Below are 25,899 nucleotides of genomic sequence, written 5' to 3'. Positions count from 1 at the left end.
TTGAGAGTTTATTTGGCAAATTTAACTCTTCTAATAGCTGTTAATTATTTTAATAGCTATTTACAATAAAAGTGTTCAATACAAATAACTGTTTGATTAGTTGTTTAATATAATAGAACGGAGATAGTATTATATTGATGTAAGCATTTATTAAATGAAATGCAAACTTGATATTTAGTTGAGTATATTAAGGAATTGAACTTTTCTCACACATCTAAAAATTTCAGTTTAATTGATTTTCTGATTTATTGGAATTTTTAAAGAAAACCCCATTAAAATCTTAATTCTTGATCTTTTATTTATGTTATAAAACATATATTTTATTGTTCAATTAATTATTATTTTGATAATAATTATACATTATCATATATTATTATTATTATTATTATTATTATTATTATTATTTTATGAATAGAGAAGCACGAAGTGATTTAAGTGATTATCTTTTACATTCTGATGTACATTTAAAAAATTGAGTTAGCGTTCATTTATACAGCCCAAATACTTAACTATGTTTTTCAGATAGAAGAAAAAAAAAAAAATACTAGTATTTGATTTAGGTTCCGTTTGTTTCCGTAAAATAACTTATAGGAAAATATTTTTCACAATTTTCCTTTGTTTGGGGCGCTTAGGAAAATAAGTCAACAGAAAATATTTTTCTGGTCAAAAGAAAATTAAGTCATTTTTTAAGGAAAACAATTTTTCATTTTTGAGAGAGTAAAATATTGTTCATATTAGCAAACTTTATAAATCCATATTTTTTAATATATTAATCATCATAGTCACTAGCACCAGTCACTATTTATTATCGACTACCATTGTCGGCCACCGCCGGTTTTCACAATTTATATTTTTTTTAACATTCTTTTCATATTTAACAATAAAATTTTTAAATTAGAAAATTTCTATTATTATTAATATTTTTTATTGTCTTATGAGATAAAACTATAATATTTTTAACTAATTTGCAATATTACAACCAAACAACGGAAAATAAGTCATTTGGAAAATATTTTTCAACAACTTATTTTCTTGCAAATTATTTTACGGAAACAAACACAACCTTAATTTACTAGTATTTTCTTGTAGGGATAGAGTATACAAGGTCAAAAAAAAAAAAAAAAAAATTGTCTCCTTAAAAATTTTATAAAGGCTAAATACATAAATTAACTCCAACATTTTACATACAAAATTTTATGACTCCCTCAATTGTGGGTTCGACGTATTGGATAAGTCAACTTAAAAATTGCAACTACTAAATACTTCAATTTTATAAAATTTTTCTTATTAAACATTTGAATTTCTAAAATTAAATCAATTAGACATTCATTAGATAATTAAACATGTAAAAATTATTATTTTAAAAGTTACAATAGCTATACATTAAATGAATATTTTGCATATCAAACTAAAAAAATCAAAAAAAAAAAATTATTTACTAACATTGATAGATATATAATGCTACTAAAATTCATAATTTTGAAATCACAACAATCTTCTATAAAATTTAGAATGCTACGAATGTTTTTTACATAAAATTCATACGTTTGACCATTTTATAATATATAATTTGTAAGTTGCTAACACGACCGACTTTAACATGATCATCTGGTTGTAAAAGATTCTAGCTACCGTTAGATATTTTTTCATGGCCAAAGAGACTTGGATGTTTATTTTTATTTTTTTTTTATTTTTTTATTTTTTTCCACAGATACTATATATATATATATATATATACACACACGCACACAATATGATTTTTAACAGATTTAAACTCAAACTCACAAGATGGTGGTTGGTCCAAACCCATTGGAGCACTCATAATGAAAAGGAAATATTTGTGTCATTGAAAGTTGGGGGAGGGATAGTCCCGTACTACTACGTTAGGGGTTCATTTGCAGAGACTTAAGAGATAAGATAATAAATGACTGGTTCTACTAAATCTTCATCGTAGAGATTTGATTTAACATTTTAACAAATGTGACAATGACAAATGCACCAAACACCATTGATTCGTAGTAATGAATTTTAAACATAGAGGACCTACTACATTTATTATATTTAGCAATTCAGAAAGAAGAGCATACATTCAGTTTGAAAAACATGGAAAATATGGTGAAATTCTTGAGTCTTTTGCTTCACGTGATGAGGACATTATCCTCCTTTCAAAAGATTAATTTAATAATGGATATACAATGGCCACGTTTGTAAGTTTATAATCTCATGCTCATTTCATTTAATGCGAAGATCTATTACATAAATTAAATAAGGTTTAAACGGAAAATTATTCATGTAGTTTAGTTGGTCTTATCATATTTCACAAAAGATGTAAAAAGTGACAAGTCTCGAGTTTAAATCCTTTCCAGCATAAAATTATCACTAATTTATTGAATATTATTTAAAGAGAAAATGTAAGTCCATAATGTTATTCAGATCTAGGTATTTTGTAAATATTCTAAGCTTATTAAACTTTTCATATAGTTAATTACCAAAAAAAAAAAACATTCTCGTATGGATAGAATTATATGCTTCATCCAATCTACAACCAACATTAGACAATGAATTACTTATTTGACATGTGGATGGTTCCATATATCAGAGTAGATAAGTGATTTTTTTTTTTATTTATAAAAATTTAATTGGATTTACAATTTCCTTCACAAATTAAGTAATACAACCATAACAAAAACATGTCAAATTGGAAGCAACACCCGGTACATCGCCGTGTCACTTTACAATATCTTTTTTGAAAATTAGCATGCAACAACCTCAGTAGGAGTCTAAAAATCGATTTACGTGCCCCATTTGACATAAATTGGCTTAATATTAGCTCCAATACAAACACAAATATGATTCATTTAATAATCGTATTAAATTTATCAATACAAACACAATATGAAAATTATAGGTAGGTGATATTAACACAACATGTATAACTCGCCTAATATTATAAACAAATTAAAATGGATTGTGTTAATCTATATACTACCCGTGTAACCTGTCTAATATCATAAACAGAGGTTAAGTGGATCGTGTTGATCTGTATACAATCCACTTAGATTACTTATGATATTTTTAAGTTTTAACATATTTAATTAAAATTATATTTGAAAATAAAATTTCCATACAAAATATGTATATATTTTTCAAGATTTGTAACTAAAATAAAAAATAAAAAATAATAAAGATTAAATAGGATTTTACTTGGAGTATTTATATCAAATATTAAAATTACCATTTTACCTTTAAATAAATAGGTCACTTGCCAAACCGCGTGTCAACCTGGGATACAATATATTTATATTCGTGTCATAAATGAATGACCTGTTTATGACAAAAATTCATTGAAGTTTAACTATATTTCATTTATTTTACTTGTTAGACGAATCGTATTCGCGTGTCATGATTCATTTCGACAATAGTGAACTTTTGCATTAATTAAATAATTGACTTAAATTATTTAGTGGTTAATAGGTTTCGTTGATTGCTCGATTACTGAATTTTGGATGCACAAGATACCAGATAACTGGCGAAAGGTTGACTTTAATTTAAGCGTCACGTTCCAATTTCCAAGAACTGAAAGAAACCTAGTAGTAAAAAAAAAAAAAAGTCAAACAATTTGCGGGATGCATGCCTTTGCTAGACAATATTGTTTCACTTTTTTGTCGGAAATTCGTTTTTTTAGTTCATTTGGCGCAAAATAAAGGTAATTGTAAAATAATGTAGTTTTGGGGTGTGTGTGTAGGATTTTAGTCTGGCTCTTTCGATCCCCGTAGAAATATTATGCCATGGTTTGGGGACCAGAAAATGAGTATTTTCAAAAGAAAACGATTGACTTTTAGTTTGTTAACGACATTTTAAATGAAAAACTTGTGCTTAAATTCTCCATTCTCCATAATGAAAACGGGCTTATTGAAGAAGCTTTCAAAGCATGAAGCGTCATCTTTTGCTGGTATTTTGTTGACTTGAACAAAATATTTTTACTGTGTATGAAAGATAGATAGGATCGATTGGTTTAACCACCAGCATTGATGTGCCGTTGCTGACAGGCGCTTGAGAAATTGACGAGTAGAGTGAAAACTATAATTCATGCCGTCTCATCTAAATCAAAGCAGGTGCCAGCCATAACTGGTCCCAAATAAAAAAAAGCAAGACAGGAAATTTGCTTTCAAAAAGTTAATCAAAGAAAATAAATCTAAATGGATAAATATAATTTAAAAAAAAAAAAAGCTAGAGAAATAAAATTGTCATCTCTAGTTAGATAATATATAGATTCATCCATGTATTACATAATGGAGGAAAATACCTAATTAGGCCTAATATATGAGATCACCTTTATATACCAAATCCGTAGTTGACTATTATTTCAAATTTTTTTATCATTTTTGCCCTTTTTTTTTTTCTTAATGAATTGTCCGTAACACTTTTATTTCTTCTATATATCCTTATTAGAATAGTTTTGTATATTGAGGAAGTCTATTCGTCTAGTTTTAATTGCTAAGATGTGTTAAATTTTTTCCTGAAATTATTAATTAATAAAATAAGAATTTTACTAATAAAAAAGATTTTTTATGTAATAAAAAAATTTATTAGAATTAAAAGAATTAGAAAAAATCAATTTTCATAAATTTATTTGAAGCCACTTATAAAAAAAAAAAAAGATTAGTTTATTGTAGGGATGATCAAATGACTCTATCCGTTGGATATTCGCTCTGATCCAATTTGAATGGAGGGAATAAAATCTGATCCGAATAGTGGTGAAGGATATGGAGTTTTAAAATAAAAAATCCGCGCGGATATGCATCGGATACGGACATAGCATAATTCGATCCGAATATAATCCGCGGAAGTTAATTTTATTTTTTTCTCATATTTCTAAAATTATTGATTAGAATTCTAGATGTGCAGTTACCTCTATTCTTTCTCATCCTTCTTTCTTTTCTATTTATATATATATTTGTAAATCATTATCTTCAACTCTTTCACCATTTTCACATTTTTTTAATCTCTACTTTAAACAAAAGAATATAAGTGAAACATTAGGACCACTAACATGATTTTTTTTGCACTTAATAACTCTTAAAGTCTCTTTAATTGTCATAGTATACAATATTTCAGTTATTGTTAAGAATTTTTGTATTTTCAAGCACAATAAATAATATGAATTTTTATTAAACTATTGTTTTCTTTTTATTTTTCTTTTAAACATAATAAAAACGGATAATATTTAATGCATAATCCAATCCATGATCAACCTTGGTTTAGTGTGTCGGCCATATAGATGGTGTCATAAATCACATGTTAATTATTTAGATAATCATCACTGTCAATCACTATTAATCCTTAAAGGCAAGAATTATATGTTTTTAATCTAAGGAAGTTTTTTTCCCTTTTTTCAAATTAAATTAACTTAGAGCCACTCTTTTGAATCGGGCCCCACATGCATGTGCACTGTCTAGGCTATATATAAGGATATCAAGACCCAACTAAGCACTACTCGAAACTCACAACATTAGATCTTCCCATCAATTGCTAAAAAATGTTTAGTGTGAAGGAGCTAGTGGACTCTGGTTGTCTCAAAACTGTTCCTTCCAGTTATGCTTACCAAAGTAAGCCTGATGATCGCATATCTTTTGATAAAGAAATAATCCCCATCATTGATTATTCCCTTCTCACTTCCGGTTCTCCTGATCAACGGTCCAAAATTATCCAAGACCTCGGCCATGCTTGTCGTGATTGGGGATTTTTCATGGTACGTAAAAGAAATGAGAAAATATATACTATTTTGCTTTCTTTTTACGCTAATTTGCATTATAACATGCTAATTATAAACTAAGCCTACGTACGTATTTGATTTGATATAATAGGTGATCAATCATGGAATACCAGAGAAAGTAAGAGATGAGATGATAAGATATATCGATGGTTTCTTTAACCTAACCGAAAAGGAAAAACAAGAGTATGCAGGAAAGGAATTGTTTGATCCTATTAGGTATAGCACAAGCTTCAATGTGACAGTAGATAAGGCATTATTGTGGAGAGATTGTCTTAAAGTCCTTGTTCATCCTCATTTTGTCTCTCCTCGAAAGCCTGATGGTTTCAGGTACATCTTTACATTTACTATGATTCTTTTTTGATTGGGTGCGAGAGTAATCTCGTTTCAGGTTCCCATGAGTGTTTTTCCACCAATCAATGCTATGCTTCTTTTACAAACAATACTCACGCATTGAAAGGCAAAATTAGTGATATGTTAGTGGTGTTACTTGCCCAAAAAACAGTCAAAACATGGGTTCTTCTCATGGGGCTTTACAGGGTTGTACGATAACGTGTTTTCTTGTCTATCTTTCTTTTTCTTTTTCTTTTTCTTTTTCTTTTTTTTTTCTTTTTTTTTTTCTGAGGCAGTGCTTTCTTGTCTCCCTTCATTATTTAATCATACGAACAAACATTAAGAACATTTAGAAAATTCGATATACAGTGGTAAAGTGATAATGAAATAATGATTTGTAAAAGTCATAATCCCCTCTCTTTCTCTGCTTATTCTCTCATTTGATATATAAAAGAAGATTTTAATTTTATGTTCATGACTTTTACAATCCATATCCTGATATCTGATTCTCCTACTATGGAAGACTTTTTCTTTCCTTTCCTTTCCCTTTTCTTTTTTTGCATTGGCGTTTGTAGAGAACTTTTTCTTTCACACAAATGGTCATTTGGGGTCTTGCAATTTTCTTTTTCTTTAAAAATGGATGGATAAAGAAAAGTTTCCTTGTGGCCATGAATTCCAGTTCAATGGGCTAATGTATCAAATTATTGTTGTTGTATATACAGTGAAATTTTGGAGGACTATTGCAAAAGAACTAGAGAACTGGCAAATGAATTGCTTAAAGGCATTTCAAAAAGCTTAGGTTTAGAAGAAAATTACATAAGCAAGAAAATGAATGTGGAAATGGGGACCCAAATGTTGGTTGCAAATTTTTACCCACCATGCCCACAGCCTGAAATTGCAATGGGATTGCCTCCTCATTCTGATTATGGTCTCCTCACTCTCCTCATACAAAACGAGCTTACAGGCCTTCAAGTCATGCACAATGGAAAATGGGTTCCTATTAATCCTTTACCAGATTCTATTTTAATTAACACTGGAGATCATATGGAGGTAATTCTTTCTTTCTTTCTTTTTCTCTTCGGAATGTAAGTGTTCTTCTTTATTTCTTGATATGGAGATCATAATAAATTGATAATTGCAGATACTAACGAACGGGAAGTACAAGAGTGTGCTTCATAGAGCAGTGGTAAACAATAAAGGAACAAGAATATCAGTAGGAACAGCCCACGGCCCGCCGCTTGACGGCATAGTGACCCCAGCACCAGAGCTGACTCAAGCTTCTGCTGCATATCGTGGAATCACATTTAGGGACTATATTGAGCTTCAACAAACCTCTCAACTTATTGGAAAAACTTGCTTAGACCATGTTCGGATTTGAATCGATTCTTATTATTATCTTGTGTTTATTGTTCTTTCTTTCCCATGTATTTGTTGCTTGTCATAGCTATATGTGCATAGATAGTTTTTTATATGTTAGAAATTGGTTATGTGAATTGTGAATTTGTTTTCTACTAAAATTGAGCTCTTCCACAAATTGGTATACAAGACTTACAACAGCACATGTTATTGCATATCTTTTCACTCCTCCTTCACATATACTGCCAATTTCAAGCTTTTGCTTTAGCTTTCAAACCTAAAAGTCTGCAAGTTGACCGTGCCCACTCAAGTGGGAAAACGTGTTATTTAAAAATGTCAAAAAGTTGAAGGTTGGCAACCAACCATTACCTAAATGGAGAGCCGTGTGTAACTCACACATGGTTCTCGCATTACCTCTCCTAAATAGGAGAGGATTTGCTTCATTTGAAGTACACACCAGAAATAAAGAGAAAATGTAACGAGAAAGTTTTCTAGTTTTAGGATAAGTTTTCTAAAACTAAGGGAGAGAAAAATAGTGAGGAAATTATTATGGGATGTTTTTGGGAAATACTTTGTGTGCCACTATTTTTGTATTACTCTCTTTGTGTACCTACTATTTTTAATAGTGGAAGAATGATTTAGAGTTTGTCCCGTGGACATAGCCCTAAACAGTTGAGGGTAAAACACGTAAATTTCTGTATGTCCCATTTCTATTATTCCGCTACGTTAATTTTCTCTTAATTGGTTGAAAGGGCCCAATAAGTGGTATCAGAGCTGATGCCCAATAACTGGTATCAGAGCTGATGCCTAACAAGTGGTATCAGAGCCGAAGGTTTCGGCAAGTCCAGCCGGTCAGATAGCGGTACCGGATCCGTGGATATATTTCAAAAATAAATATACCACGACGACGAGAAAATTACGACGAGTCCATTGGTATTGTTCGCTCCGAAAGACATTGCAGAATCGACTTAGTGATGAATAGTAAAATAGTAACTTGTGGTTGATGGTGAACAGTTACTATTGGCGTTACTGTTGCTGAGCCGTCACTGTTAAACCAGCACTATTCACATATAGTACTATTCACATATAAGTGCTATTCACATATAGTACTATTTACATGTATAATTACTATTCTTGTATACTAGTACTATTCACGTATACTACTGTTCACGTATACGGTTTATGTTTATGATGATATTCTGCACAAGTCAAAATGGACAAGCAAAATGATCAGTCTGGTGCGTATTACCATATATGGAGAAATGAGAGATCTCCTTATGGTAATTAAAATGCATTTGCCTGTGTTTAGTTGAACTAAACCAGAAGACAAGACTGATGAGAAATGGGCTTTCGAGCATGCGTCCAAATCTCGGTTGGTAGATTTGATGATGAAGGTTTCTGTAGCACCTTCAGAAATGGTCAGTGGAAGCTTGATGTATACCATGATTTGTACACGGCCAGATATTGCTCACTCAGTTGAAGTAGTGGGTCGGTTTCTTTCAAATCCAAGAAAGGAACACTGGACTGCAGTGAAATATATTTTCAGGATATCCAATCACATTTGCAGGGGGAGCCGTGTCGTGGCAGTCAAGATTACTGAAACGTGCAAAGAGTTGCTGTGTAACAACAGAACCAAGACCGAAAAAAGATCTGCAAGTGGTGCCTTGTGTCGAAAGTCTTCTCGACAAAAGGAGGTCGGGCGGCGTGTCCCGCAAAGTTGTAGCGACGGTACAAGATGGTGGGCAGATCTAATAGATTATAGCTGCAGGGATGATGATGGGTAACGTCCCCACTTGAGTGTGCAGTGGAGATTTGTTGTGCGGTGCCCACTCAAGTGGGACCCACAATAAATTTGAAAGGAAAAAAAAAAAGGAAAACGTGTTATTTGAAAATGTCAAAAAGTTGGCAGAAGGTTGGCAACCAACCATTATCTAAATGGAGAGCTGTGTGTAACTCACACATGGTTCTCACATTACCTCTCCTATAAATAGGAGAGGATTTGCTTCATTTGAAGTACACACCAAAAAGAAAGAGAAAATGTAGCGAGAGAGTTTTCTAGTTTTAGGATGGATTTCCTAAAACTAGGGGAGAGAAAAATAGTGAGGAAATTATTATGGGGTGTTTTTGGGAAACACTTTATGTGCCACTATTTTTTTATTACTCTCTTTGTGTACCTACTATTTTTAATAGTGGAAGAATAATTCAGAGTTTGTCCCGTGGACGTAGCCCTAAACAGTTGAGGGTAACCACGTAAATTTTTGTGTGTCCCATTTCTATTATTCCGCTGCGTTAATTTTCTCTTAATTAGTTGAAAGGGCCCAATAAGTGGTATCAAAACTGATGCCCAACAACTGGTATCAGAGCTGATGCCTAACAGACCTTAAAAAAAAAAAAAAAGGAAACAAAAACAAAAACAAAGCACAAGGTTCATAAAAGAAAAGGGAAAGTTACTTTTATCTTCTAAATTTGCTTGCAAGCTTTACACTCAAACTCTCCTCCTTCATATTGAATCCTCCTTAATAGCTAGACCAAAAAAAAAAAGGGTTCATAGCTCTTAACGACATTTTTCTCTGCAATTTTTGGACTTGCTAAGATCCCACAAAAGTATTTTTGCAGATTTCGGACACCGTAGGTCCATTCAAAGAAAATTTTAGCAATTTAAGGATATGCTAAGTTCCTACAAAGATACTTTTGCAATTTTTTTGACATGCAGCCACCTTCAAGGAAAGTTCCATTAGTTTTGAACACAGTTCCTTTTTATAGCTAGTTTAAAGACTTGATGGACTCTTTTAAATTTCTACAGTTTAATTATAAACTTTTACTTAGGTCCTTAAAATTAAAGTTTAAACATCTGTTGTAAAACAGGTGATCAAATAAAAGTTTTATAGTTTTAGGACTTGCTAAGTTCCTTAAAAAATAAAGTTCTGCAGTTTTTAAAACTTGCTTAGGTGTTTTAACAAACACTTGCTCTCAAAAGCAGAAATGAAGGCAAGAAGGTCTGTAAAATGACACCTTACATATGTAGAAGGACAGGAAAAATAAAAGAAATTCTCATGAACATAAAAAAAAATATATTTATTGAAAATGAAAATAGAGGCAAAGACAAGAAATGCAACTCTCTTAATTAATAAAATAAAATTCTTAATTTTTAAAATTTGGACATCAAGTTCATATATGGATTAGACTAATTAAAATTCTCTCACATTGGTCGCTTTCTTATTCAAATTAAAATAAAATTTTCTTGCTTGCGTAATTTTTCAGAAATTGTCTCTCTACAAACGCTTGACTAATTATTCATAACATAATTATATAATATTTCCTTATTCCATTAAAAAAAAGTTTATTTTTCTTTTTGAAAAAAAGATAATTTTTACTATTTTCTATTTTATTTCATGTCCAATCTGTATTTATACCAATAAATATATTAATATTACCATTAATTAAATCTTAAAATGAATAACTAATTAAAACTTAAACATACAAAGTTTGGTATGTTGTTAACAGATCATGGGAAGTTCATTTTCAGCTTCTCGACAGGGAAGGAAACAAAGTGGCCGACTGTTATTGCTCAAGGTCAAAAAAAAAAAAAAAATTTAAGTTCTTTTTCTAATAATTAGTACTTAATAATTTATGAAATTAATAATTCATCACTAAAAGTTTCAAAATCCATCTTCTTTACAAATTTGTAAAATGAACATAATTAGAAAAAAGTACTAATAAATCTAAACCTAAAACTTATAATTATTAAAAATATGAAGAGTTTTATAAAAAAAACTGAAAATTTTTTTATTAATTAAATTTATTATTTGGATTATTAATTATTGAAAAAAAAAGCAAAAAGTTTTTTTCTTTAAAAAAAAACAATATTAGCGCTATGAATTATTGAGTTCAATTAGTATATATAAGTAATTAAAATATACTTTTTCAAGACTTTGGAATCTCACTATAAGAACATAAATATTAAACCATATGTTATTATTTGAATTTTTAAAAATAATATAATAAATTTGTATATTCCTCGCGCCGCGCAACACACGGGCACAAATGACCAGTCAATGATTATATAAGTAACCCCGATTAATCATAAAGACAAAAACAGCTAAACTTTTACATTTCTGTTTTCATGATCATAGGTGTTTTTTCTCCTCTTACAGTGAAGTCGATGGGGAACCGCAAGAAACTGAGACTTATCATAGGCTTTTTCAAAGACAAAACCTCCATAATCAAAGCAACCCTATCAACAAAACGCCACAACAGAATACAAACCGCTGTCATCCGCGCCACCACACGTGACGCTTCTTCGTCACCATCCGACGAATGCATCGCGGTCATTCTTTCCTACGGCCATTCCTCCCGCCTAAGTGCATACACATGCATTGAAGCTCTCATGGACCGCCTTCATACCACAGAGAATCCTTTTGTTTCCCTAAAATGTCTCTTTATGTTGCATATTATAATAACAAAAGGCTCTGTTATTCTTAAAGATCAGCTTTCAGTTTACCCTTCTCTTGGTGCCAGAAACTTTCTTAATCTTTCAAGATTTCGCGATGGATCAGATCCTGAAAGCTGGGGCTTGTCGTCTTGGGTAAGATGGTATGCAGCTATTATAGAGCAAAATTTATCGGTTTCGAGATTTCTTGACAATCAAAATGTTCTTTCTTTTTCCGCTACTAATAAGGATAAAGAAGAGAAAGTATTGGCAGTTTTGAGCAGAGATTTATTAGGAGAAATGGATCTTTTAATTAATTTTGTTGCAGTAATTAGTGAAGCTCCTGATTCTTTGCATCTTCAAAGGAAGAATTTGATTCATGAAATAGTCAGGTTAGTTTCTGATGATTACAGATCTATTCAACGTGAAATTTTTATCCGAGTTGTCGAAATCGGTGGTAGAATTCCGAGTTTTAGTTTCAGTGAGTTGACTCAGCTTCTGGGCAACTTAAATAGATTTGAGAGTTACAAAGAGAGATTGTATTTGCTGTTTGTGAATAGAAATAGAAATGATAGTTTATGGGAGTTGGTAAATAAGACAAAGACAAAAACCATAGAAATGATGAAGGAAAAGGAAGAGATGAAGCTGTTGGAAATGGGCACCAAGAACGATTCAAATGAGTTGACTCGGTCTGGTGAAGTGGTGGACAAGGTTGATGCTGGACACGGATTTGTTTGGACCCGGTTCGATTAATTGTTTCTGTACACATTAGCATGTTTATCCCTTCAAATTTTGACCTTTTATATTATTTTGGATTTGTCAATGTCATTTAATATTGTATATTTGTGTTCATTCAATTTTATATTTTTCTTCCAAATCAAGCTTTTATGTCAATATGTAACAGAAAGTATTATCTGATTTGAAGAGTGAGACTTTTCTGAATTTTGTTTATGTCATTAGCGTGTCGATTAATGTAAGCATTAAGTAATTATATCAGAAATCTTTTAAGCCATAAGATAAATATAAATATATATATATATATATATATATATATATTTCAATTATATTAATTAGCTAGTAATTGACTAGAACGTTAGCAAACTCGAGACTTTTAATTAAGGGATGATGTTTCAATCACTCAATTTCAATCAACTTTAGTTTTGTTAGACTAATTTTGATATAACTTATAATATGAGAAGTTATGGATGTAAATTAATTGTTTTAGCAAATAGATAATTATAGAGGAAAAATACGTTAATTGGTATAATCACTTGAAGAGGGAAAATGTTTTAATTGGGAAAATACTTGAATTTATATCAATTATTTTTTAAAAAATTTCTATTAATGTTTTCCTACCTTTTTAATACTACAACAAAAATATTTTAAATTTAAAATTGAAAAATTACCTTTTTAAATTAAATAGTTATTTTCATTTCCATTTTTCTTCTTTATTTCAGGTAATACTTTGCGCCCCTGTTTAATAAATAAATCCTTATTTACTTCATTCTTAAACTCCATTAAATTATGGCTTGTTTGAGATTTTTCATATATAGAAATTGGTAATTATATCTTCTTATCACTGTATTTTTCTTAATTCATAAGAGTAGTTATTAGTTTTCTTTATTTTTCTTCAATTCAAGCCTTCCAGATGTCATGTTATGCGTTGGCTTAAAGTTTCTTCTTGTCAATACTGAATATTAATGAACCTTCTACAGTAAAACTTTTATTTCTACATTATTCCCCATATTGCAAGAGTGACCAATCAATTTCTAAAACAAATTTTATTTATTAAAATCTCTCATGTCTTTTACTGATTAGTTTACCGAGTATGCTTTTATTAAAAAAAAATAATCTCTATGTGTTTTATCATTTTCTTTATTATGGTATTCTTCCTTAGTAAATTCATAATATGACTGGAATAGCTTATTCTAGATAGTGAAATTCTTAGGGTTTGCTCGATAAAATTAGCTGTTTTGCTAGCTATTAATTGTTTTAATAGCATTTAATTGTTAGTTGTTCGAGTAGTTTTTTATGAACCGATAAAAGTATGAGTTAACTTTTTATAAAACGCTATTTTAACCATTAAAAAAGGGTTCAAATGCTATGTTACCCAACATTATAGAAGTTAGCGTTTAACGATTTAACTAGTTAAAATACTTAAAATTACTCAAAAAGCTATTGCGGAACACAACTTTAGTCTAATATTTTTTTGCTCTTTTTGTGTACAAAAACATAATAGTTTAATGTTAACAAAATATTTTGCTCTACTATTAAAATATCTTGATCCAATAATAATATTTTTCGCTCTGAAAATAACACCAATAAAAGTAAGGTATACGATTAATTATATCAAATTCAAAATTTTCAAATTATAAATAATTATAATTAATGTCAAATTTTCATAAGGAAGTTGACCTTAATTAAGAACAATATTATTAATGTCAAATAATAACAGCAATTCTTCTAATATAAGATTACATTTGATGATTGATAAGTTAATTTCTTTTTGTATAAAATCGATAAATTCTTCTGAAAATCAAGACGACAACAGCTTAATCTTAAGTTTCAAACTAGTTACCGAAAGATAAGATAGTGATTGAAATTAGAGCATTTCACAAAATTCATAAAGTTTGGAAACAGTAAGAAAATTATATTCATGATAAGATTTGTTAATGTAGGGTCTCTGATTCATTCTGGTTGGGAGTTTGACCATTTCGCTAGTCGTGTACGAGCTTTTTTCCGGCCTATAAATTCATCAATAGAACAAGTAATTCAAATTCCAATAAGAGTATTATGTTTATTATTTAGTGAAACAAAAGTTAGAAAAACTTAAGTTAAACGTGATTATTCTTTTGAATAATCACAATATGTGTCTTTTTCTTACCTCATTTTCCCAGTCCCGATTTTGCTGTTATAACGCCTAAAATTATTGTCTGAACAGCAGTTCCACCGAACCTCATTTTCCCTAATTATGATCATTAACCGATTAGAACTCAAGAAAATACCATTAATTGCTATTGTCAGTCAAAGTAATTGTTGCTTAATGACAAGGATTATACGCTAAGAAATTGAGTTAACTAATTACCTTAACACTCAATTTGAAGACCCATCTCATAAGAATTCCAAGTGGCACCCAAGATTTATATAGGCAACCATTCCTTGCCATCCTGATCCAACTGCCACTCCTAAACTCACAATTAAACATAAAAAATTGAGACTTTTGACTCTAATTTAGTTATAGTAAGCTGATTAGAATATTGATGATGGAATTACCTGATAATACTGGTTGAAGACTGTTGAGGAGGATCGTGACTGCCAAGAATATGGGGAGCTTACCCACCTCTTCTAAAAGATTTGTTCTGGATGTGAATATTATTGCAAATTTATCATGGAATATTACGATAATTAAGCAAAAGATTAGTCCAATTATAGTTGATTGCACCACAGAAACCTGTGCTGCTTTCCCATTCCCAGCTCCCAACTCATTAGCCACTCTTACCCTGCAACAGGTCAAAACTCTTTACTGTACAATCGTAAAAAAGTTCAAGGCTAAAATAAAATTAATTCCTATTTGCTCATTTTTTGAGATTACATGCTTAAGATGTAGATTTTATATAATTATGAAAAGTTCATAAAAGGTACCCTGTGGCTGTAAGAAATGCGACTGGAATCATCATTTCCCACCCATTAATAGTCCCTGCTGCAAAATTAAACCAAGCAAAAAAAATTAAATGGTTATTAAAATGTGTAATATATAAAAAATAGCTATGAAAATGTAATACCAAATTGACAATGCATCCACATCTAATGTTACATCTTTCAAGTGCCCAGTCATCAATATTAGTGTTCTATAATACCAATTTTCCAAACTGCAAACGCATATAATTAACCATTTAAGTCATCAAATTGAAGATGAAATGTAATAATTTAATTCAAAAATTTATATTTAAAACAGAGAGAGAGAGAGAGAGAGAGAGAGAGAGAGAGAGAGAGAGAGAGAGAGAATGGTGCCAAAGCATAACTCCAGAAGCTGCAGAGAGTTTGACGAACTCCCATAACCCAATAAAGACTTGCATTGAGAAACCAGTCCAAATTAAAGGACATCTAAGCTCAACATATATGAACAACGCAATTCCCATAAACCACCAAGAAACATCCAAAGCAATAGCCGGACCAATCACTCCAAAATCCAAAACATGAATAAACACCGAACAGCATAACGCATTTATCCTTAACGCTACCGAAGAAACCCAAGATATCATGTGATTCTTTATCTGGTTCTGCAAGAATATTTGCAATGGGAATAAAAATGCGAAGCTGAAATGCAACGGTAATAACCATAAAGCCACAACCTGAGATTCCTTTGCTACGGCGTCTGGTTGACCCAACTATTTCAAGATTGGAGTCGCAAACACATAGAACGGCAACAAGAAGAAACAGCACATTAATAATATTATCCAAGACCTTTGCAGGTAAATGCCTAACATCTGATATCTTTTCGCGCCATAAGCTTGTCCACGTAGGTTGTCAAGAGCACTCGCCATTCCTAACTAATAGAGAGTTACATAGGATATTCTGAATTATCAATATACAGAACAAAAAACGAAAGTTAGAAAAAAAAATCTATATTATGATATAAATAATTACCAGGAGGCCAAAATTGAAGCCGACAATGACAGTGTTGGCTATGGAGATAGAAGCGACTAGAATATCTCCCAAATGGCCTGCAAAAGCTTGGGTAATGATATTCATAGTGAAGGAAGCTACGCTGCTAACAATAGCGGGTCCCACGATTCGCCAGAGCTTCTTGGTTTCAGTCCAGACTTTTGATGCAAGGTTATCATCTTCTTCATCTTTGTTAACTCTAAATTCTGCAGGTAACTGTCAGGTGGTGGCCTGTGCACTCAAGTGGAACCCACACAATTTGAAAAGAAAAAAAAAAATAAAAGGAAAAAAACATGTTATTTGAAAAAGAAGTAAAGTTGGCAACCAACTCACACACGGTTCTCACATTGCCTCTCCTATATAGGAGAGGATTTGCCTCATTTATGACACACCAACAAGCTATTGAAATCACATATTTAGAGAGTTAGTTAGTTTTAAGAAAGAGTTCTTAAAATTAGGGTTTAGAAAAATAGTGAAGATTATTGGGGTGTTTTTGGGAAACACTTTTGAGTGCCACTATTTTTGTATTACTCTCTTTGTAAGCCTATTATTTTATAGTGGAAGAAATATTCGGAGTTGGTCCCGTGGAAAACAGTTGGGGGTGAACCATGTAAATTCTGTGTGTCTCATTTTTATTTTTCCGCTGCCGTAATTATTTTCGTAATTTATTGCCGGTATCCTAACATGTGGTATCAGAGCCCAGGTTTGGAGCGGGCGCGAGCAGCGGACTGTGCAGTGTGAGAAAATCTTAGTGTGACGGTGTAACAACAGGACCAAGACCGGAAGAAGATCTGCAGGTGGTGCCTTGTGTCGAAAGTCTTCCTGACAAGAGGATGTCGGGCGGCGTGTCCCACAAAGTTGTAGCGGCGGTACAAGATGGTGGGCAGATCTAATAGATTATCGCTGGAGGGGAGGTCACGATTTGTGTGGTCCTTGGTGTAACACCCCTTCCCGGTCCACCCGTTAACCCGAATGAACCGAACCGAGACGCTACAAACTGGTTGACTTTATGTCTTGTCATGCTGATGTCATAATGTATATTGAATATAATATCATGCTGATGTTGTTTACAATAATAATGTAATTTATATTTACAAGACATGATACTAGTGTCAAAATGAAATGGGCCCAACTGTGTGCCCTGTACATGCCATAAAAAGGGTAGACAAAAAATACACATCCAAATGAGTAGCTACCCTGAAGACTGAGTCTTCTACAGATGAACTGCAGCAGTTGCAAGCTGACTCTCTACGGTCCAATCTCAAAACCTGCGAGTTAAACAGGTAACTCGCTGAGCAAATAAAGCTCAGTGGATATCTCAACATATAAAGAAACAATTAAGCACATACATAGATAGAAATAAGCATGTAAATGCATATGGATAATTAAACATATAAGCACATATAGCATGATCCTTTCCTTATACCTTGATTATCTTTCGTACTGTTTATAATACTGTATGATTCATAAAATGTTATGTCAAGATATCTGTATGGCTCCATAAGGTTATAGTGAAACCGAAGTGATAAGAAAAACTGTATGAAACTGGACGAATACTGTATGCTTGGCTGCTATGGCCCATATATAATCATATCCACTCAACGGCCTGTAGCCGGAGTGTCAAACTGTATGGGGTGCAGATCTGCTATCCTATGTCGCGACATAGCTTTATCTAAGTGGTTTCTACCTAACCTCAATGGAGCCTAATGTTGGTATGTCAATAATATAACACAACATCATATTCATACTTCATAACTTCATAAATCATAATGTTTATTTGATTTCACATCATTTGTATGCTTGCATGTTGTTTTGATACATGTTTTAATGTTGTATTTTTGTTGTAAAATGATTGGAGGCATACAAATTGAGCAAAGGAATCCAATTGCATAGAAAAAGAAGTCCAAAAGTGCATGAAAACACAAGTCGCGAGCGCGCCTTGCACAGTCGCGAGCGCGTAAAGCACACCTGAAGGTCAGTGAGTTTTCAGGTGAAAGTCGCGAGCGCGCAGTACAAAGTCGCGAGCGCGAGAAGTGCAAAATGAGAGTCAGTGAGTTATCGGGCACAAGTCGCGAGCGCGTAGTGCAAAGTCGCGAGCGCGTAAAGCACCAAATGAGAGTCAGAGAGTTTCAGGTGAAAGTCGCGAGCGCACAAGTGAAAGTCGCGAGCGCGTAATGTGCAAAATGAGAGTCAGTGAGTTTCAGGCACAAGTCGCGAGCTCGTCATGCAATTCGCGCGCGCGCGTCGCGTTTTCCAGCCTACATAGTTTGTACTCTTTTGGTCATATCTCTCAATATACAACTCCGATTTGGATGATTCAAAAACCCATGTAAAGCTAACACATAGAGGAACAAATAACGCTTCTATGACACTTCCTAATTCCATCATTAAATGGGGTCAAAATCAAGATGAAGTTACTGGTAAAATTTCCAGCAAAACCTGTTTCAGCATAAACTCACTATTTACTTCATTTATTCAATACCTCCCCTGTTTTCTCACCATTACCAGCCCTCCCACTCAACATGAAGCAATATTGTCTCATTAGCAACACACCACACAAATTCTCATGCAAAGAAAATGGTAAATGAAAAGAGATATCAAACCTTTACTCCAAAAAGCTTGAGCTCTTTTTTAACTTCCTTTGTCTACAATCTTTGAACTCACTTCACCTATAAATAAGAATTCTTATGAATATTCTAAAAATAGCACCAAATGATTCAATTATGAACTTCAGGAAGGTTTACTTACTTGGATAGAAGAGAAGTTGAAGTTAAGGCTTAACTACCATGAAAATGGATGGAGAAAGGAAGGAGATGAAGAAGATGAAGATAAAGATGAAAATGGGAAAGTGAAATGGTTATTACGGGTAGGCCATCAAAATATCAAGAAAAATGATGTGAAACTTACTAAATGGTACCTCAAGTGGCAAAAGGCTATAACTTAATACCCAAGCTTGATCTTTTAATGCAAATAAATCCTAACCCTTATACTTTGATCTTTTTCTCTCAATCAAGTAAGTCCACTTATAACCCCATTCTACCCCAACCGGGTTTGGTTTGGCCCGACTCAACTCGACTCTATGAAATGACTTGACTCAGTGCTAAGACTCGACTCGGTAGGATGTCACAATTCTCCCCTCCTAAATAAAAACTTCGTCCCGAAGTTTACCTGTTGTGAACAAATGCGGATATTGTTGTCGCATGGTGTCTTCAGATTCCCAAGTTGCTTCTTCTGTCTTATGATTCCTCCAAAGAACTTTTACCAATGCTATTTTCTTGTTCCTTAATTCTTTAATTTCTCTGGCTAAGATCTGAACTGGTTCTTCTTCATAAGTGAGATCCGGCTGAATTTCAATCTCTTCTGCTGATAACACATGTGATGGGTCTGATCTGTATCTCCTTAACATGGATGCGTGAAAGACATTATGAATTCGATCTAAGGTTGAAGGTAACGCTAGGCGATAGGCTAATGGTCCTACGCGTTCAACAATCTCGTATGGACCAATGAACCTAGGGCTAAGCTTACCCTTTTGTCCAAACCTTAGGACCTTTTTCCATGGTGAAACTTTCAGAAATACCTTATCACTGACCGAGTACTCAATATCCTTTCTCTTTAGATCGGCATAGGACTTCTGTCGATCACTTGCTTCTTTCAGCCGTTTTCTGATGATTTCCACTTTCTCTTCTGTTTCTCTAACCAAATCTGGACCCAAAATCTTCTTCTCACTCAGTTCTGTCCAACACACAGGTGTCCTACATGGTCTACCATACAATGCTTCATATGGTGCCATCTTAATGCTTGATTGGTAGCTGTTGTTGTAGGCAAACTCCATGAGAGGTACATATTTGTCCCAACTGCCTTCAATTCTATGACACATGATCTCATCATGTCTTCCAGGATCTGAATGACTCTCTCTGATTGGCCATCTGTTTGAGGATGAAATGCAGTGCTGAAATGCAATTTCGTTCCTAATGCTTCCTACAGTTTACCCCAAAATTTCGATGTAAACCTTGGATCACGATCAGAGATAATGGATGATGGAACTCCATGTAGTCGAACTATTTCTCTAACATAAATTTCTGCTAACTTGTCCAGAGAATAGTCCATCCGAACTGGTAGAAAGTGTGCGGACTTAGTTAATCTGTCCACGATCACCCATACTGCATCATGCTTCCGCTGCGTCTGAGGTAATCCAGTCACAAAATCCATCGTGATCTGATCCCACTTTCATGTTGGCACTGTTATTGGATGAAGTAACCCAGCTGGCAGTTGATGTTCTGCTTTTACTTGTTGATATGTTAAACATCTTGTTACAAAATTTCCGATATCTTTCTTCATGCCCGGCCACCAATAGCCTTTCTTCAAATCTTGATACATCTTGGTACTGCCTGGATGCATTGTATATGGACTGTTATGAGCTTCATGCAGAATCTTTTGTCTAAGCTCCCCTATCTGTGGTACAACAACTCTGTCTTCATAAAATAAGACTCCACTGTTATCCAATCTGAATTTCCCACCATGATCTTCCTGTACTTGTTTAACCCATAGTGCTGTTTGTGAATCTTTCTTCTGTGCCTCTGCAACTTCCTGAACCCAAGATGGCTGTACTTGCATCTGTGCTAGAATAACTCCCTGCTGTTGCAACTCCATGCTAATTCTCATTGCTCTCAAAGCAAATAATGATTTACGGCTAAGGGCATCAGCTACCACATTAGCTTTGCCCGGATGGTAATTAATGACATAATCATAATTAGCCAAAAGCTGCATCCATTTCCGTTGTCTTGAATTCAAGTCCTTTTGTGTCGGTAAATACTTTAAACTCTGATGATCTGTGTAAATGTAACACTTTTCACCGTACAGATAATGCCGTCATACTTTGAATGCTAGAACAATGGCTGCCAATTCTAAATCATGGGTGGGATAATTCAATTCATGTGGCTTCAATTGTCTGGAGACATAAGCTACCACTTTTCTGTCTTGCATGAGTACACATCCTAACCCAATATGAGAGGCATCACTGTAAATCTCAAAGTCTTTACCTGACACTGGCTAGGTCAATACTGGTGCTTCAGTCAACTTTTTCTTCAAAGTGTCAAAACTCTGCTGACATCTATTATCCCATTGGAATACAACTGCTTTCTTCAATAATCTTGTTAAAGGTGATGCATGATGGAGAATCCCTTTACGAACCTTCTGTAATAGCCGGCTAAACCCAGAAAACTTCGAACTTCTGTGACATTTCTGGGTGGTCTCCAATCAACAATAGCTTCAATCTTATGAGGATCCACTCTGATACCCTCCGATGACACCACATGTCCTAAGAAAGAAACTTCTTCCAGCCAAAACTCACACTTACTGAGCTTGGCATACAGCTGTTTATCCCTCAGTGTCTGAAGTACAATCCGCAAATGTTTATCATGTTCGACCTTATCTTTGGAGTAGACCAAAATGTCATCTATAAACACCCCCACAAACTGATCCAGATATGAATGAAACAGGCGGTTCATGAGATCCATGAAAACCGCTGGTGCATTTGTGAGACCGAATGGCATGACTAAAATTCATAGTGACCATATCGGGCCCTGAATGCAGTCTTAGCGATATCTTCTTCCTTTATCCGCAACTGATGGTATCCTGACCTAAGATCGATCTTAGAAAACATACCTGCACCTTTAGCTGATCAAACAAATCATCGATTCGAGGCAATGGATACTTCTTCTTGATTGTCAGTTTGTTCAGTTGTCTATAGTCAATGCACAATCTGAATGATCTATCTTTCTTCTTTACAAATAATACCGGTGCTCCCCAAGGTGATACACTGGGTCTGATAAAGCCTTTATCCAATAACTCCTGTAGTTGAAATCTTTAACTCTTTTAGCTCTGCTGGTGCCATTCTGTAAGGTGCAATTGATACTGGTGCTGCTCCAGGATAGACATCTATAGTAAACTCCACTTCCCTCCTTGGTGGTAACCCTGGTAACTCTTCTGGAAATATGTCTGGATAATCACACACGGTTGGTATGTCTTGCACTTCTAACTGTTCTTTCTCTGCTTGTAATGCACATATCAAGTATGCTTCACAACCCTTCTGAATTAATCTCTTTGCTGCCATGGCTGATATCACATTACCCAGAAAGTCTCGCCGCTTTCCGACTACTGTAATCTCTTCCCCTGCTGTTGTATATAATGTCACCCTTTTCTTTGCACAATCAACTATAGCCTGATGTCTGGATAGCCAATCCATACCCAGAATAACATCAAATTCTCTAAATGGCAACTCCATCAGATCTCCTGGAAACTCTTTTCCATGAATAACAATTGGACATCCTTCGACCACTGTATGAGTTTTTACTACATCGCCTAATGGATTAGTACTAACATACCCTGACTCACATATGCAACTTCTAACCCTTTAACCCAAGGTTTAGGTACACTAATGTAATGAATGAGATGAGCCAGGATCAATTAAAGCATAAACTGTATGATCACATAAAGAAATTTCACTAACTATTACATCTGGAGCTTCCTCATCTTCCCTGGTTCGCATCGCATAGACCCTGGCTGGACCTCTTGTATCGGGTCTGTCCACAGTCTCTGACTGCTGTCTCTGCCCTCCGGAGCTCTCACCTCTACCTCTGCCTGTTATGAACTATATAGGAACTTTTGCCCTCTTCGGACAATCCTTCTTCTGATGGTCTGATGCTCCGCATATCCAACATTTACCAGTCACCAACCAACAATCTCCACCATGCCGTCTGCCACAATGCTCACAAGGTGGAAAAGTATAACCGGCTGACTCTGCACCTCTACTGGTGCCTCTACCAGTTCCTCTGCCTGAACCTCGACTACCTCCAGCAGAACTAGCCAAAACTGATACCGCTAGCGCCGTTAGTAACCCTAGCTGCGCCTTGGCTAAAGGAAGGTCTAGAACTAGCTGAACTACTAGCACCTCTAAATCTCTTACTTTCTGACTGATATGCACTGGGTGCACTCTGAGTTTGGTCTCTCCTCTGCTGAGACCGCTGGCGTCTGGTATGCTGACTGGCCTGAATTCGCTCTATCTCCTTAGCTGCCTCTACCAAAGCTGAGAACTCTCTGAATCTGGAAGCTACCACTCCCATTTGAATCTCATCGTTCAGGCCTTCCTGAAACTTTTTACACCTTTCGGCCTCTGTAGTCACTATCCCCTTACCATACCTGCTGAGCCTGGTGAATTCTCTTTCATATTCGGCAACTGACATTCTGTTCTGCCTCAGGTATAAGAATTCTTTCCTTCTCGCATCTAGATAAGCCTCTGTGATGAACTTTTTCTTGAATTCATCCAAGAAGAATTGCCATGTACGCTGCTCTGCTGATACCCGCTGCTGAACAGTAGTCCACCATGTATATGCCTCATCTATGAGCAATGATGTGGCACAAACCAACTTGTCCTCTGGTGTACAGTGTAATTGTTCCAGAACTCTCGATGTCCCATCTAACCAATACTCAGCTATTTCTGGACTATCATCCTTGTTAGCACTGAATTCTTTTGCCCCATATTTCCGAAGCTTCTCTAGTGGGGGCTTTCTTTCTCTTCTACTACTATTGGTGCTTGAGGTATCACCCCTGCAATCTGTCTAAAAGTATCTGCAAGTTGCTTTAACAACACCTCTTGACCTGGTGCTATTGGAGCCTCACCTCCACTGCTCTGGCTTGACCTGGTGCTACTGGAGCCTCACCCTCCACTGCTCTGGAGGCGTGTGACTCGCTCTCACCTTCCTGAGACATCCTCCTAAAAGAATAACAACTGCTTAGTTCATCAGGGTAGTCATGGCATGTACACTATACTGACTTATGCATGCAAGCCCGGGGAAACTAAACCTAGGGCTTGATACCAAAATTTGTAACACCCTTCCCGGTCCACCCGTTAACCCGAATGAACCGAACCGAGAGATACAAACTGATTTATGTTGTCATGCTGATTCATAATGTATATTGAATATAATATCATGCTGATGTTGTTTACAATAATAATGTAATTTATATTTACAAGACATGATACTAGTGTCAAAATGAAATGGGCCCAACTGTGTGCCCTGTACATGCCATAAAAAGGGTAGACAAAAATACACATCCAAATGAGTAGCTACCCTGAAGACTGAGTCTCTACAGATGAACTGCAGCAGTTGCAAGCTGACTCTCTACGGTCCAATCTCAAAACCTGCGAGTTAAACAGGTAACTCGCTGAGCAAATAAAGCTCAGTGAATATCTCAACATAAAAAGAAACAATTAAGCAATACATAGATAGAAATAAGCATGTAAAGCATAGGATAATTAAAATATAAGCACATATAGCATGATCCTTTCCTTTTATACCTTGATTATCTTTGTACTGTTATAATACTGTATGATCATGAAATGTATGTCAAGATATCTGTATGACTCCATAAGGTTATAGTGAAAACCGAAGTGATAAGAAAAACTGTATGAAACTGGATGAATACTGTATGCTTGGCTGCTATGGCCCATATATAATCATATCCACTCAACGGCCTGTAGCCGGAGTATCAAACTGTATGGGGTGCAGATCTGCTATCCTATGTCGCGACATAGCCTTATCTACATGGTTTCTACCTAACCTCAATGGAGCCTAATGTTGGTATGTCAATAATATAACACAACATCATATTCATAGTTCATAACTTCATAAATCATAATGTTTATTTGATTTCACATCATTTGTATGCTTGCATGTTGTTTTGATACATGTTCTAATGTTGTATTTTTGTTGTAAAATGATTGGAGGCATACAATGAGCAAAGGAATCCAATTGCATAGAAAAAGAAGTCCAAAAGTGCATGAAAACACAAGTCGCGAGCGCGCCTTGCAAGTCGCGAGCGCGTAAAGCACATGAAGGTCAGTGAGTTTCCAGGTGAAAGTCGCGAGCGCGAGTGCAAAGTCGCGAGCGCGAGAAGTGCAAAATGAGAGTCAGTGAGTATCGGGCACAAGTAGCGAGAGCGTAGTGCAAAGTCGCGAGCGCGTAAAGCACCAAATGAGAGTCAGAGAGTTTCAGGTGAAAGTCGCGAGCGCGCAAGTGAAAGTCGCGAGCGCGTAATGTGCAAAATGAGAGTCAGTGAGTTTCAGGCACAAGTCGCGAGCTCGTCATGCAATTCGCGCGCGCGCGTCGCGTTTTTCAGCCTGCACAGTCTGTACTCTTTTGGTCATATCTCTCAATATACAACTCCGATTTGGATTATTCAAAAACCCATGTAAAGCTAAAACATAGAGGAACAAAATAACTTCTATGACACTTCCTAATTCCATCATTAAATGGGGTCAAAATCAAGATGAAGTTACTGGTAA

General features: G+C 34.5%; 2 protein-coding genes and 1 pseudogene across 3 annotated transcripts in view; 2 read left to right on the top strand and 1 right to left on the bottom strand.

Annotated features, from left to right (window-relative positions):
- Positions 1 to 5,498: 5,498 nt before the first annotated feature.
- Positions 5,499 to 7,651, top strand: LOC105630664 (2-oxoglutarate-dependent dioxygenase 19). The gene is made up of 4 exons (XM_012212547.4): positions 5,499 to 5,752; positions 5,868 to 6,103; positions 6,829 to 7,156; positions 7,248 to 7,651. Exons 1-4 carry the CDS (start codon positions 5,540 to 5,542, stop codon positions 7,482 to 7,484), a joined length of 1,014 nt encoding a protein of 337 aa, XP_012067937.1. The 5' UTR covers positions 5,499 to 5,539; the 3' UTR covers positions 7,485 to 7,651.
- A 3,862-nt stretch (positions 7,652 to 11,513) lies between these two features.
- On the top strand, positions 11,514 to 12,772 carry LOC105630987 (putative clathrin assembly protein At4g40080). The gene has a single exon (XM_012212985.4). The coding sequence runs from the start codon at positions 11,586 to 11,588 to the stop codon at positions 12,642 to 12,644; it is 1,059 nt and encodes a 352-aa protein (XP_012068375.2). The 5' UTR covers positions 11,514 to 11,585; the 3' UTR covers positions 12,645 to 12,772.
- Positions 12,773 to 14,579: 1,807 nt separating this feature from the next.
- Positions 14,580 to 25,899, bottom strand: part of LOC149493504 (protein DETOXIFICATION 27-like) — a 37,036-nt pseudogene continuing 25,716 nt past the window's right edge. Inside the window, exons 2-8 of the transcript XR_016322637.1 lie at positions 15,903 to 16,441; positions 15,677 to 15,760; positions 15,534 to 15,593; positions 15,165 to 15,391; positions 14,970 to 15,076; positions 14,775 to 14,856; positions 14,580 to 14,632 (exon numbers count right to left, since the gene is read on the bottom strand). The product of XR_016322637.1 is annotated as a protein DETOXIFICATION 27-like (transcript). The remainder of the gene's footprint in view (positions 14,633 to 14,774; positions 14,857 to 14,969; positions 15,077 to 15,164; positions 15,392 to 15,533; positions 15,594 to 15,676; positions 15,761 to 15,902; positions 16,442 to 25,899) is intronic.

This window comes from Jatropha curcas, chromosome 9, assembly GCF_041381405.1.
Source record: "Jatropha curcas cultivar XTBG-Jc1 chromosome 9, XTBG_Jcur_1.0, whole genome shotgun sequence".
Lineage (NCBI taxonomy): Eukaryota > Viridiplantae > Streptophyta > Magnoliopsida > Malpighiales > Euphorbiaceae > Jatropha > Jatropha curcas.
This window is presented reverse-complemented; position numbering and strand designations above follow the sequence as displayed.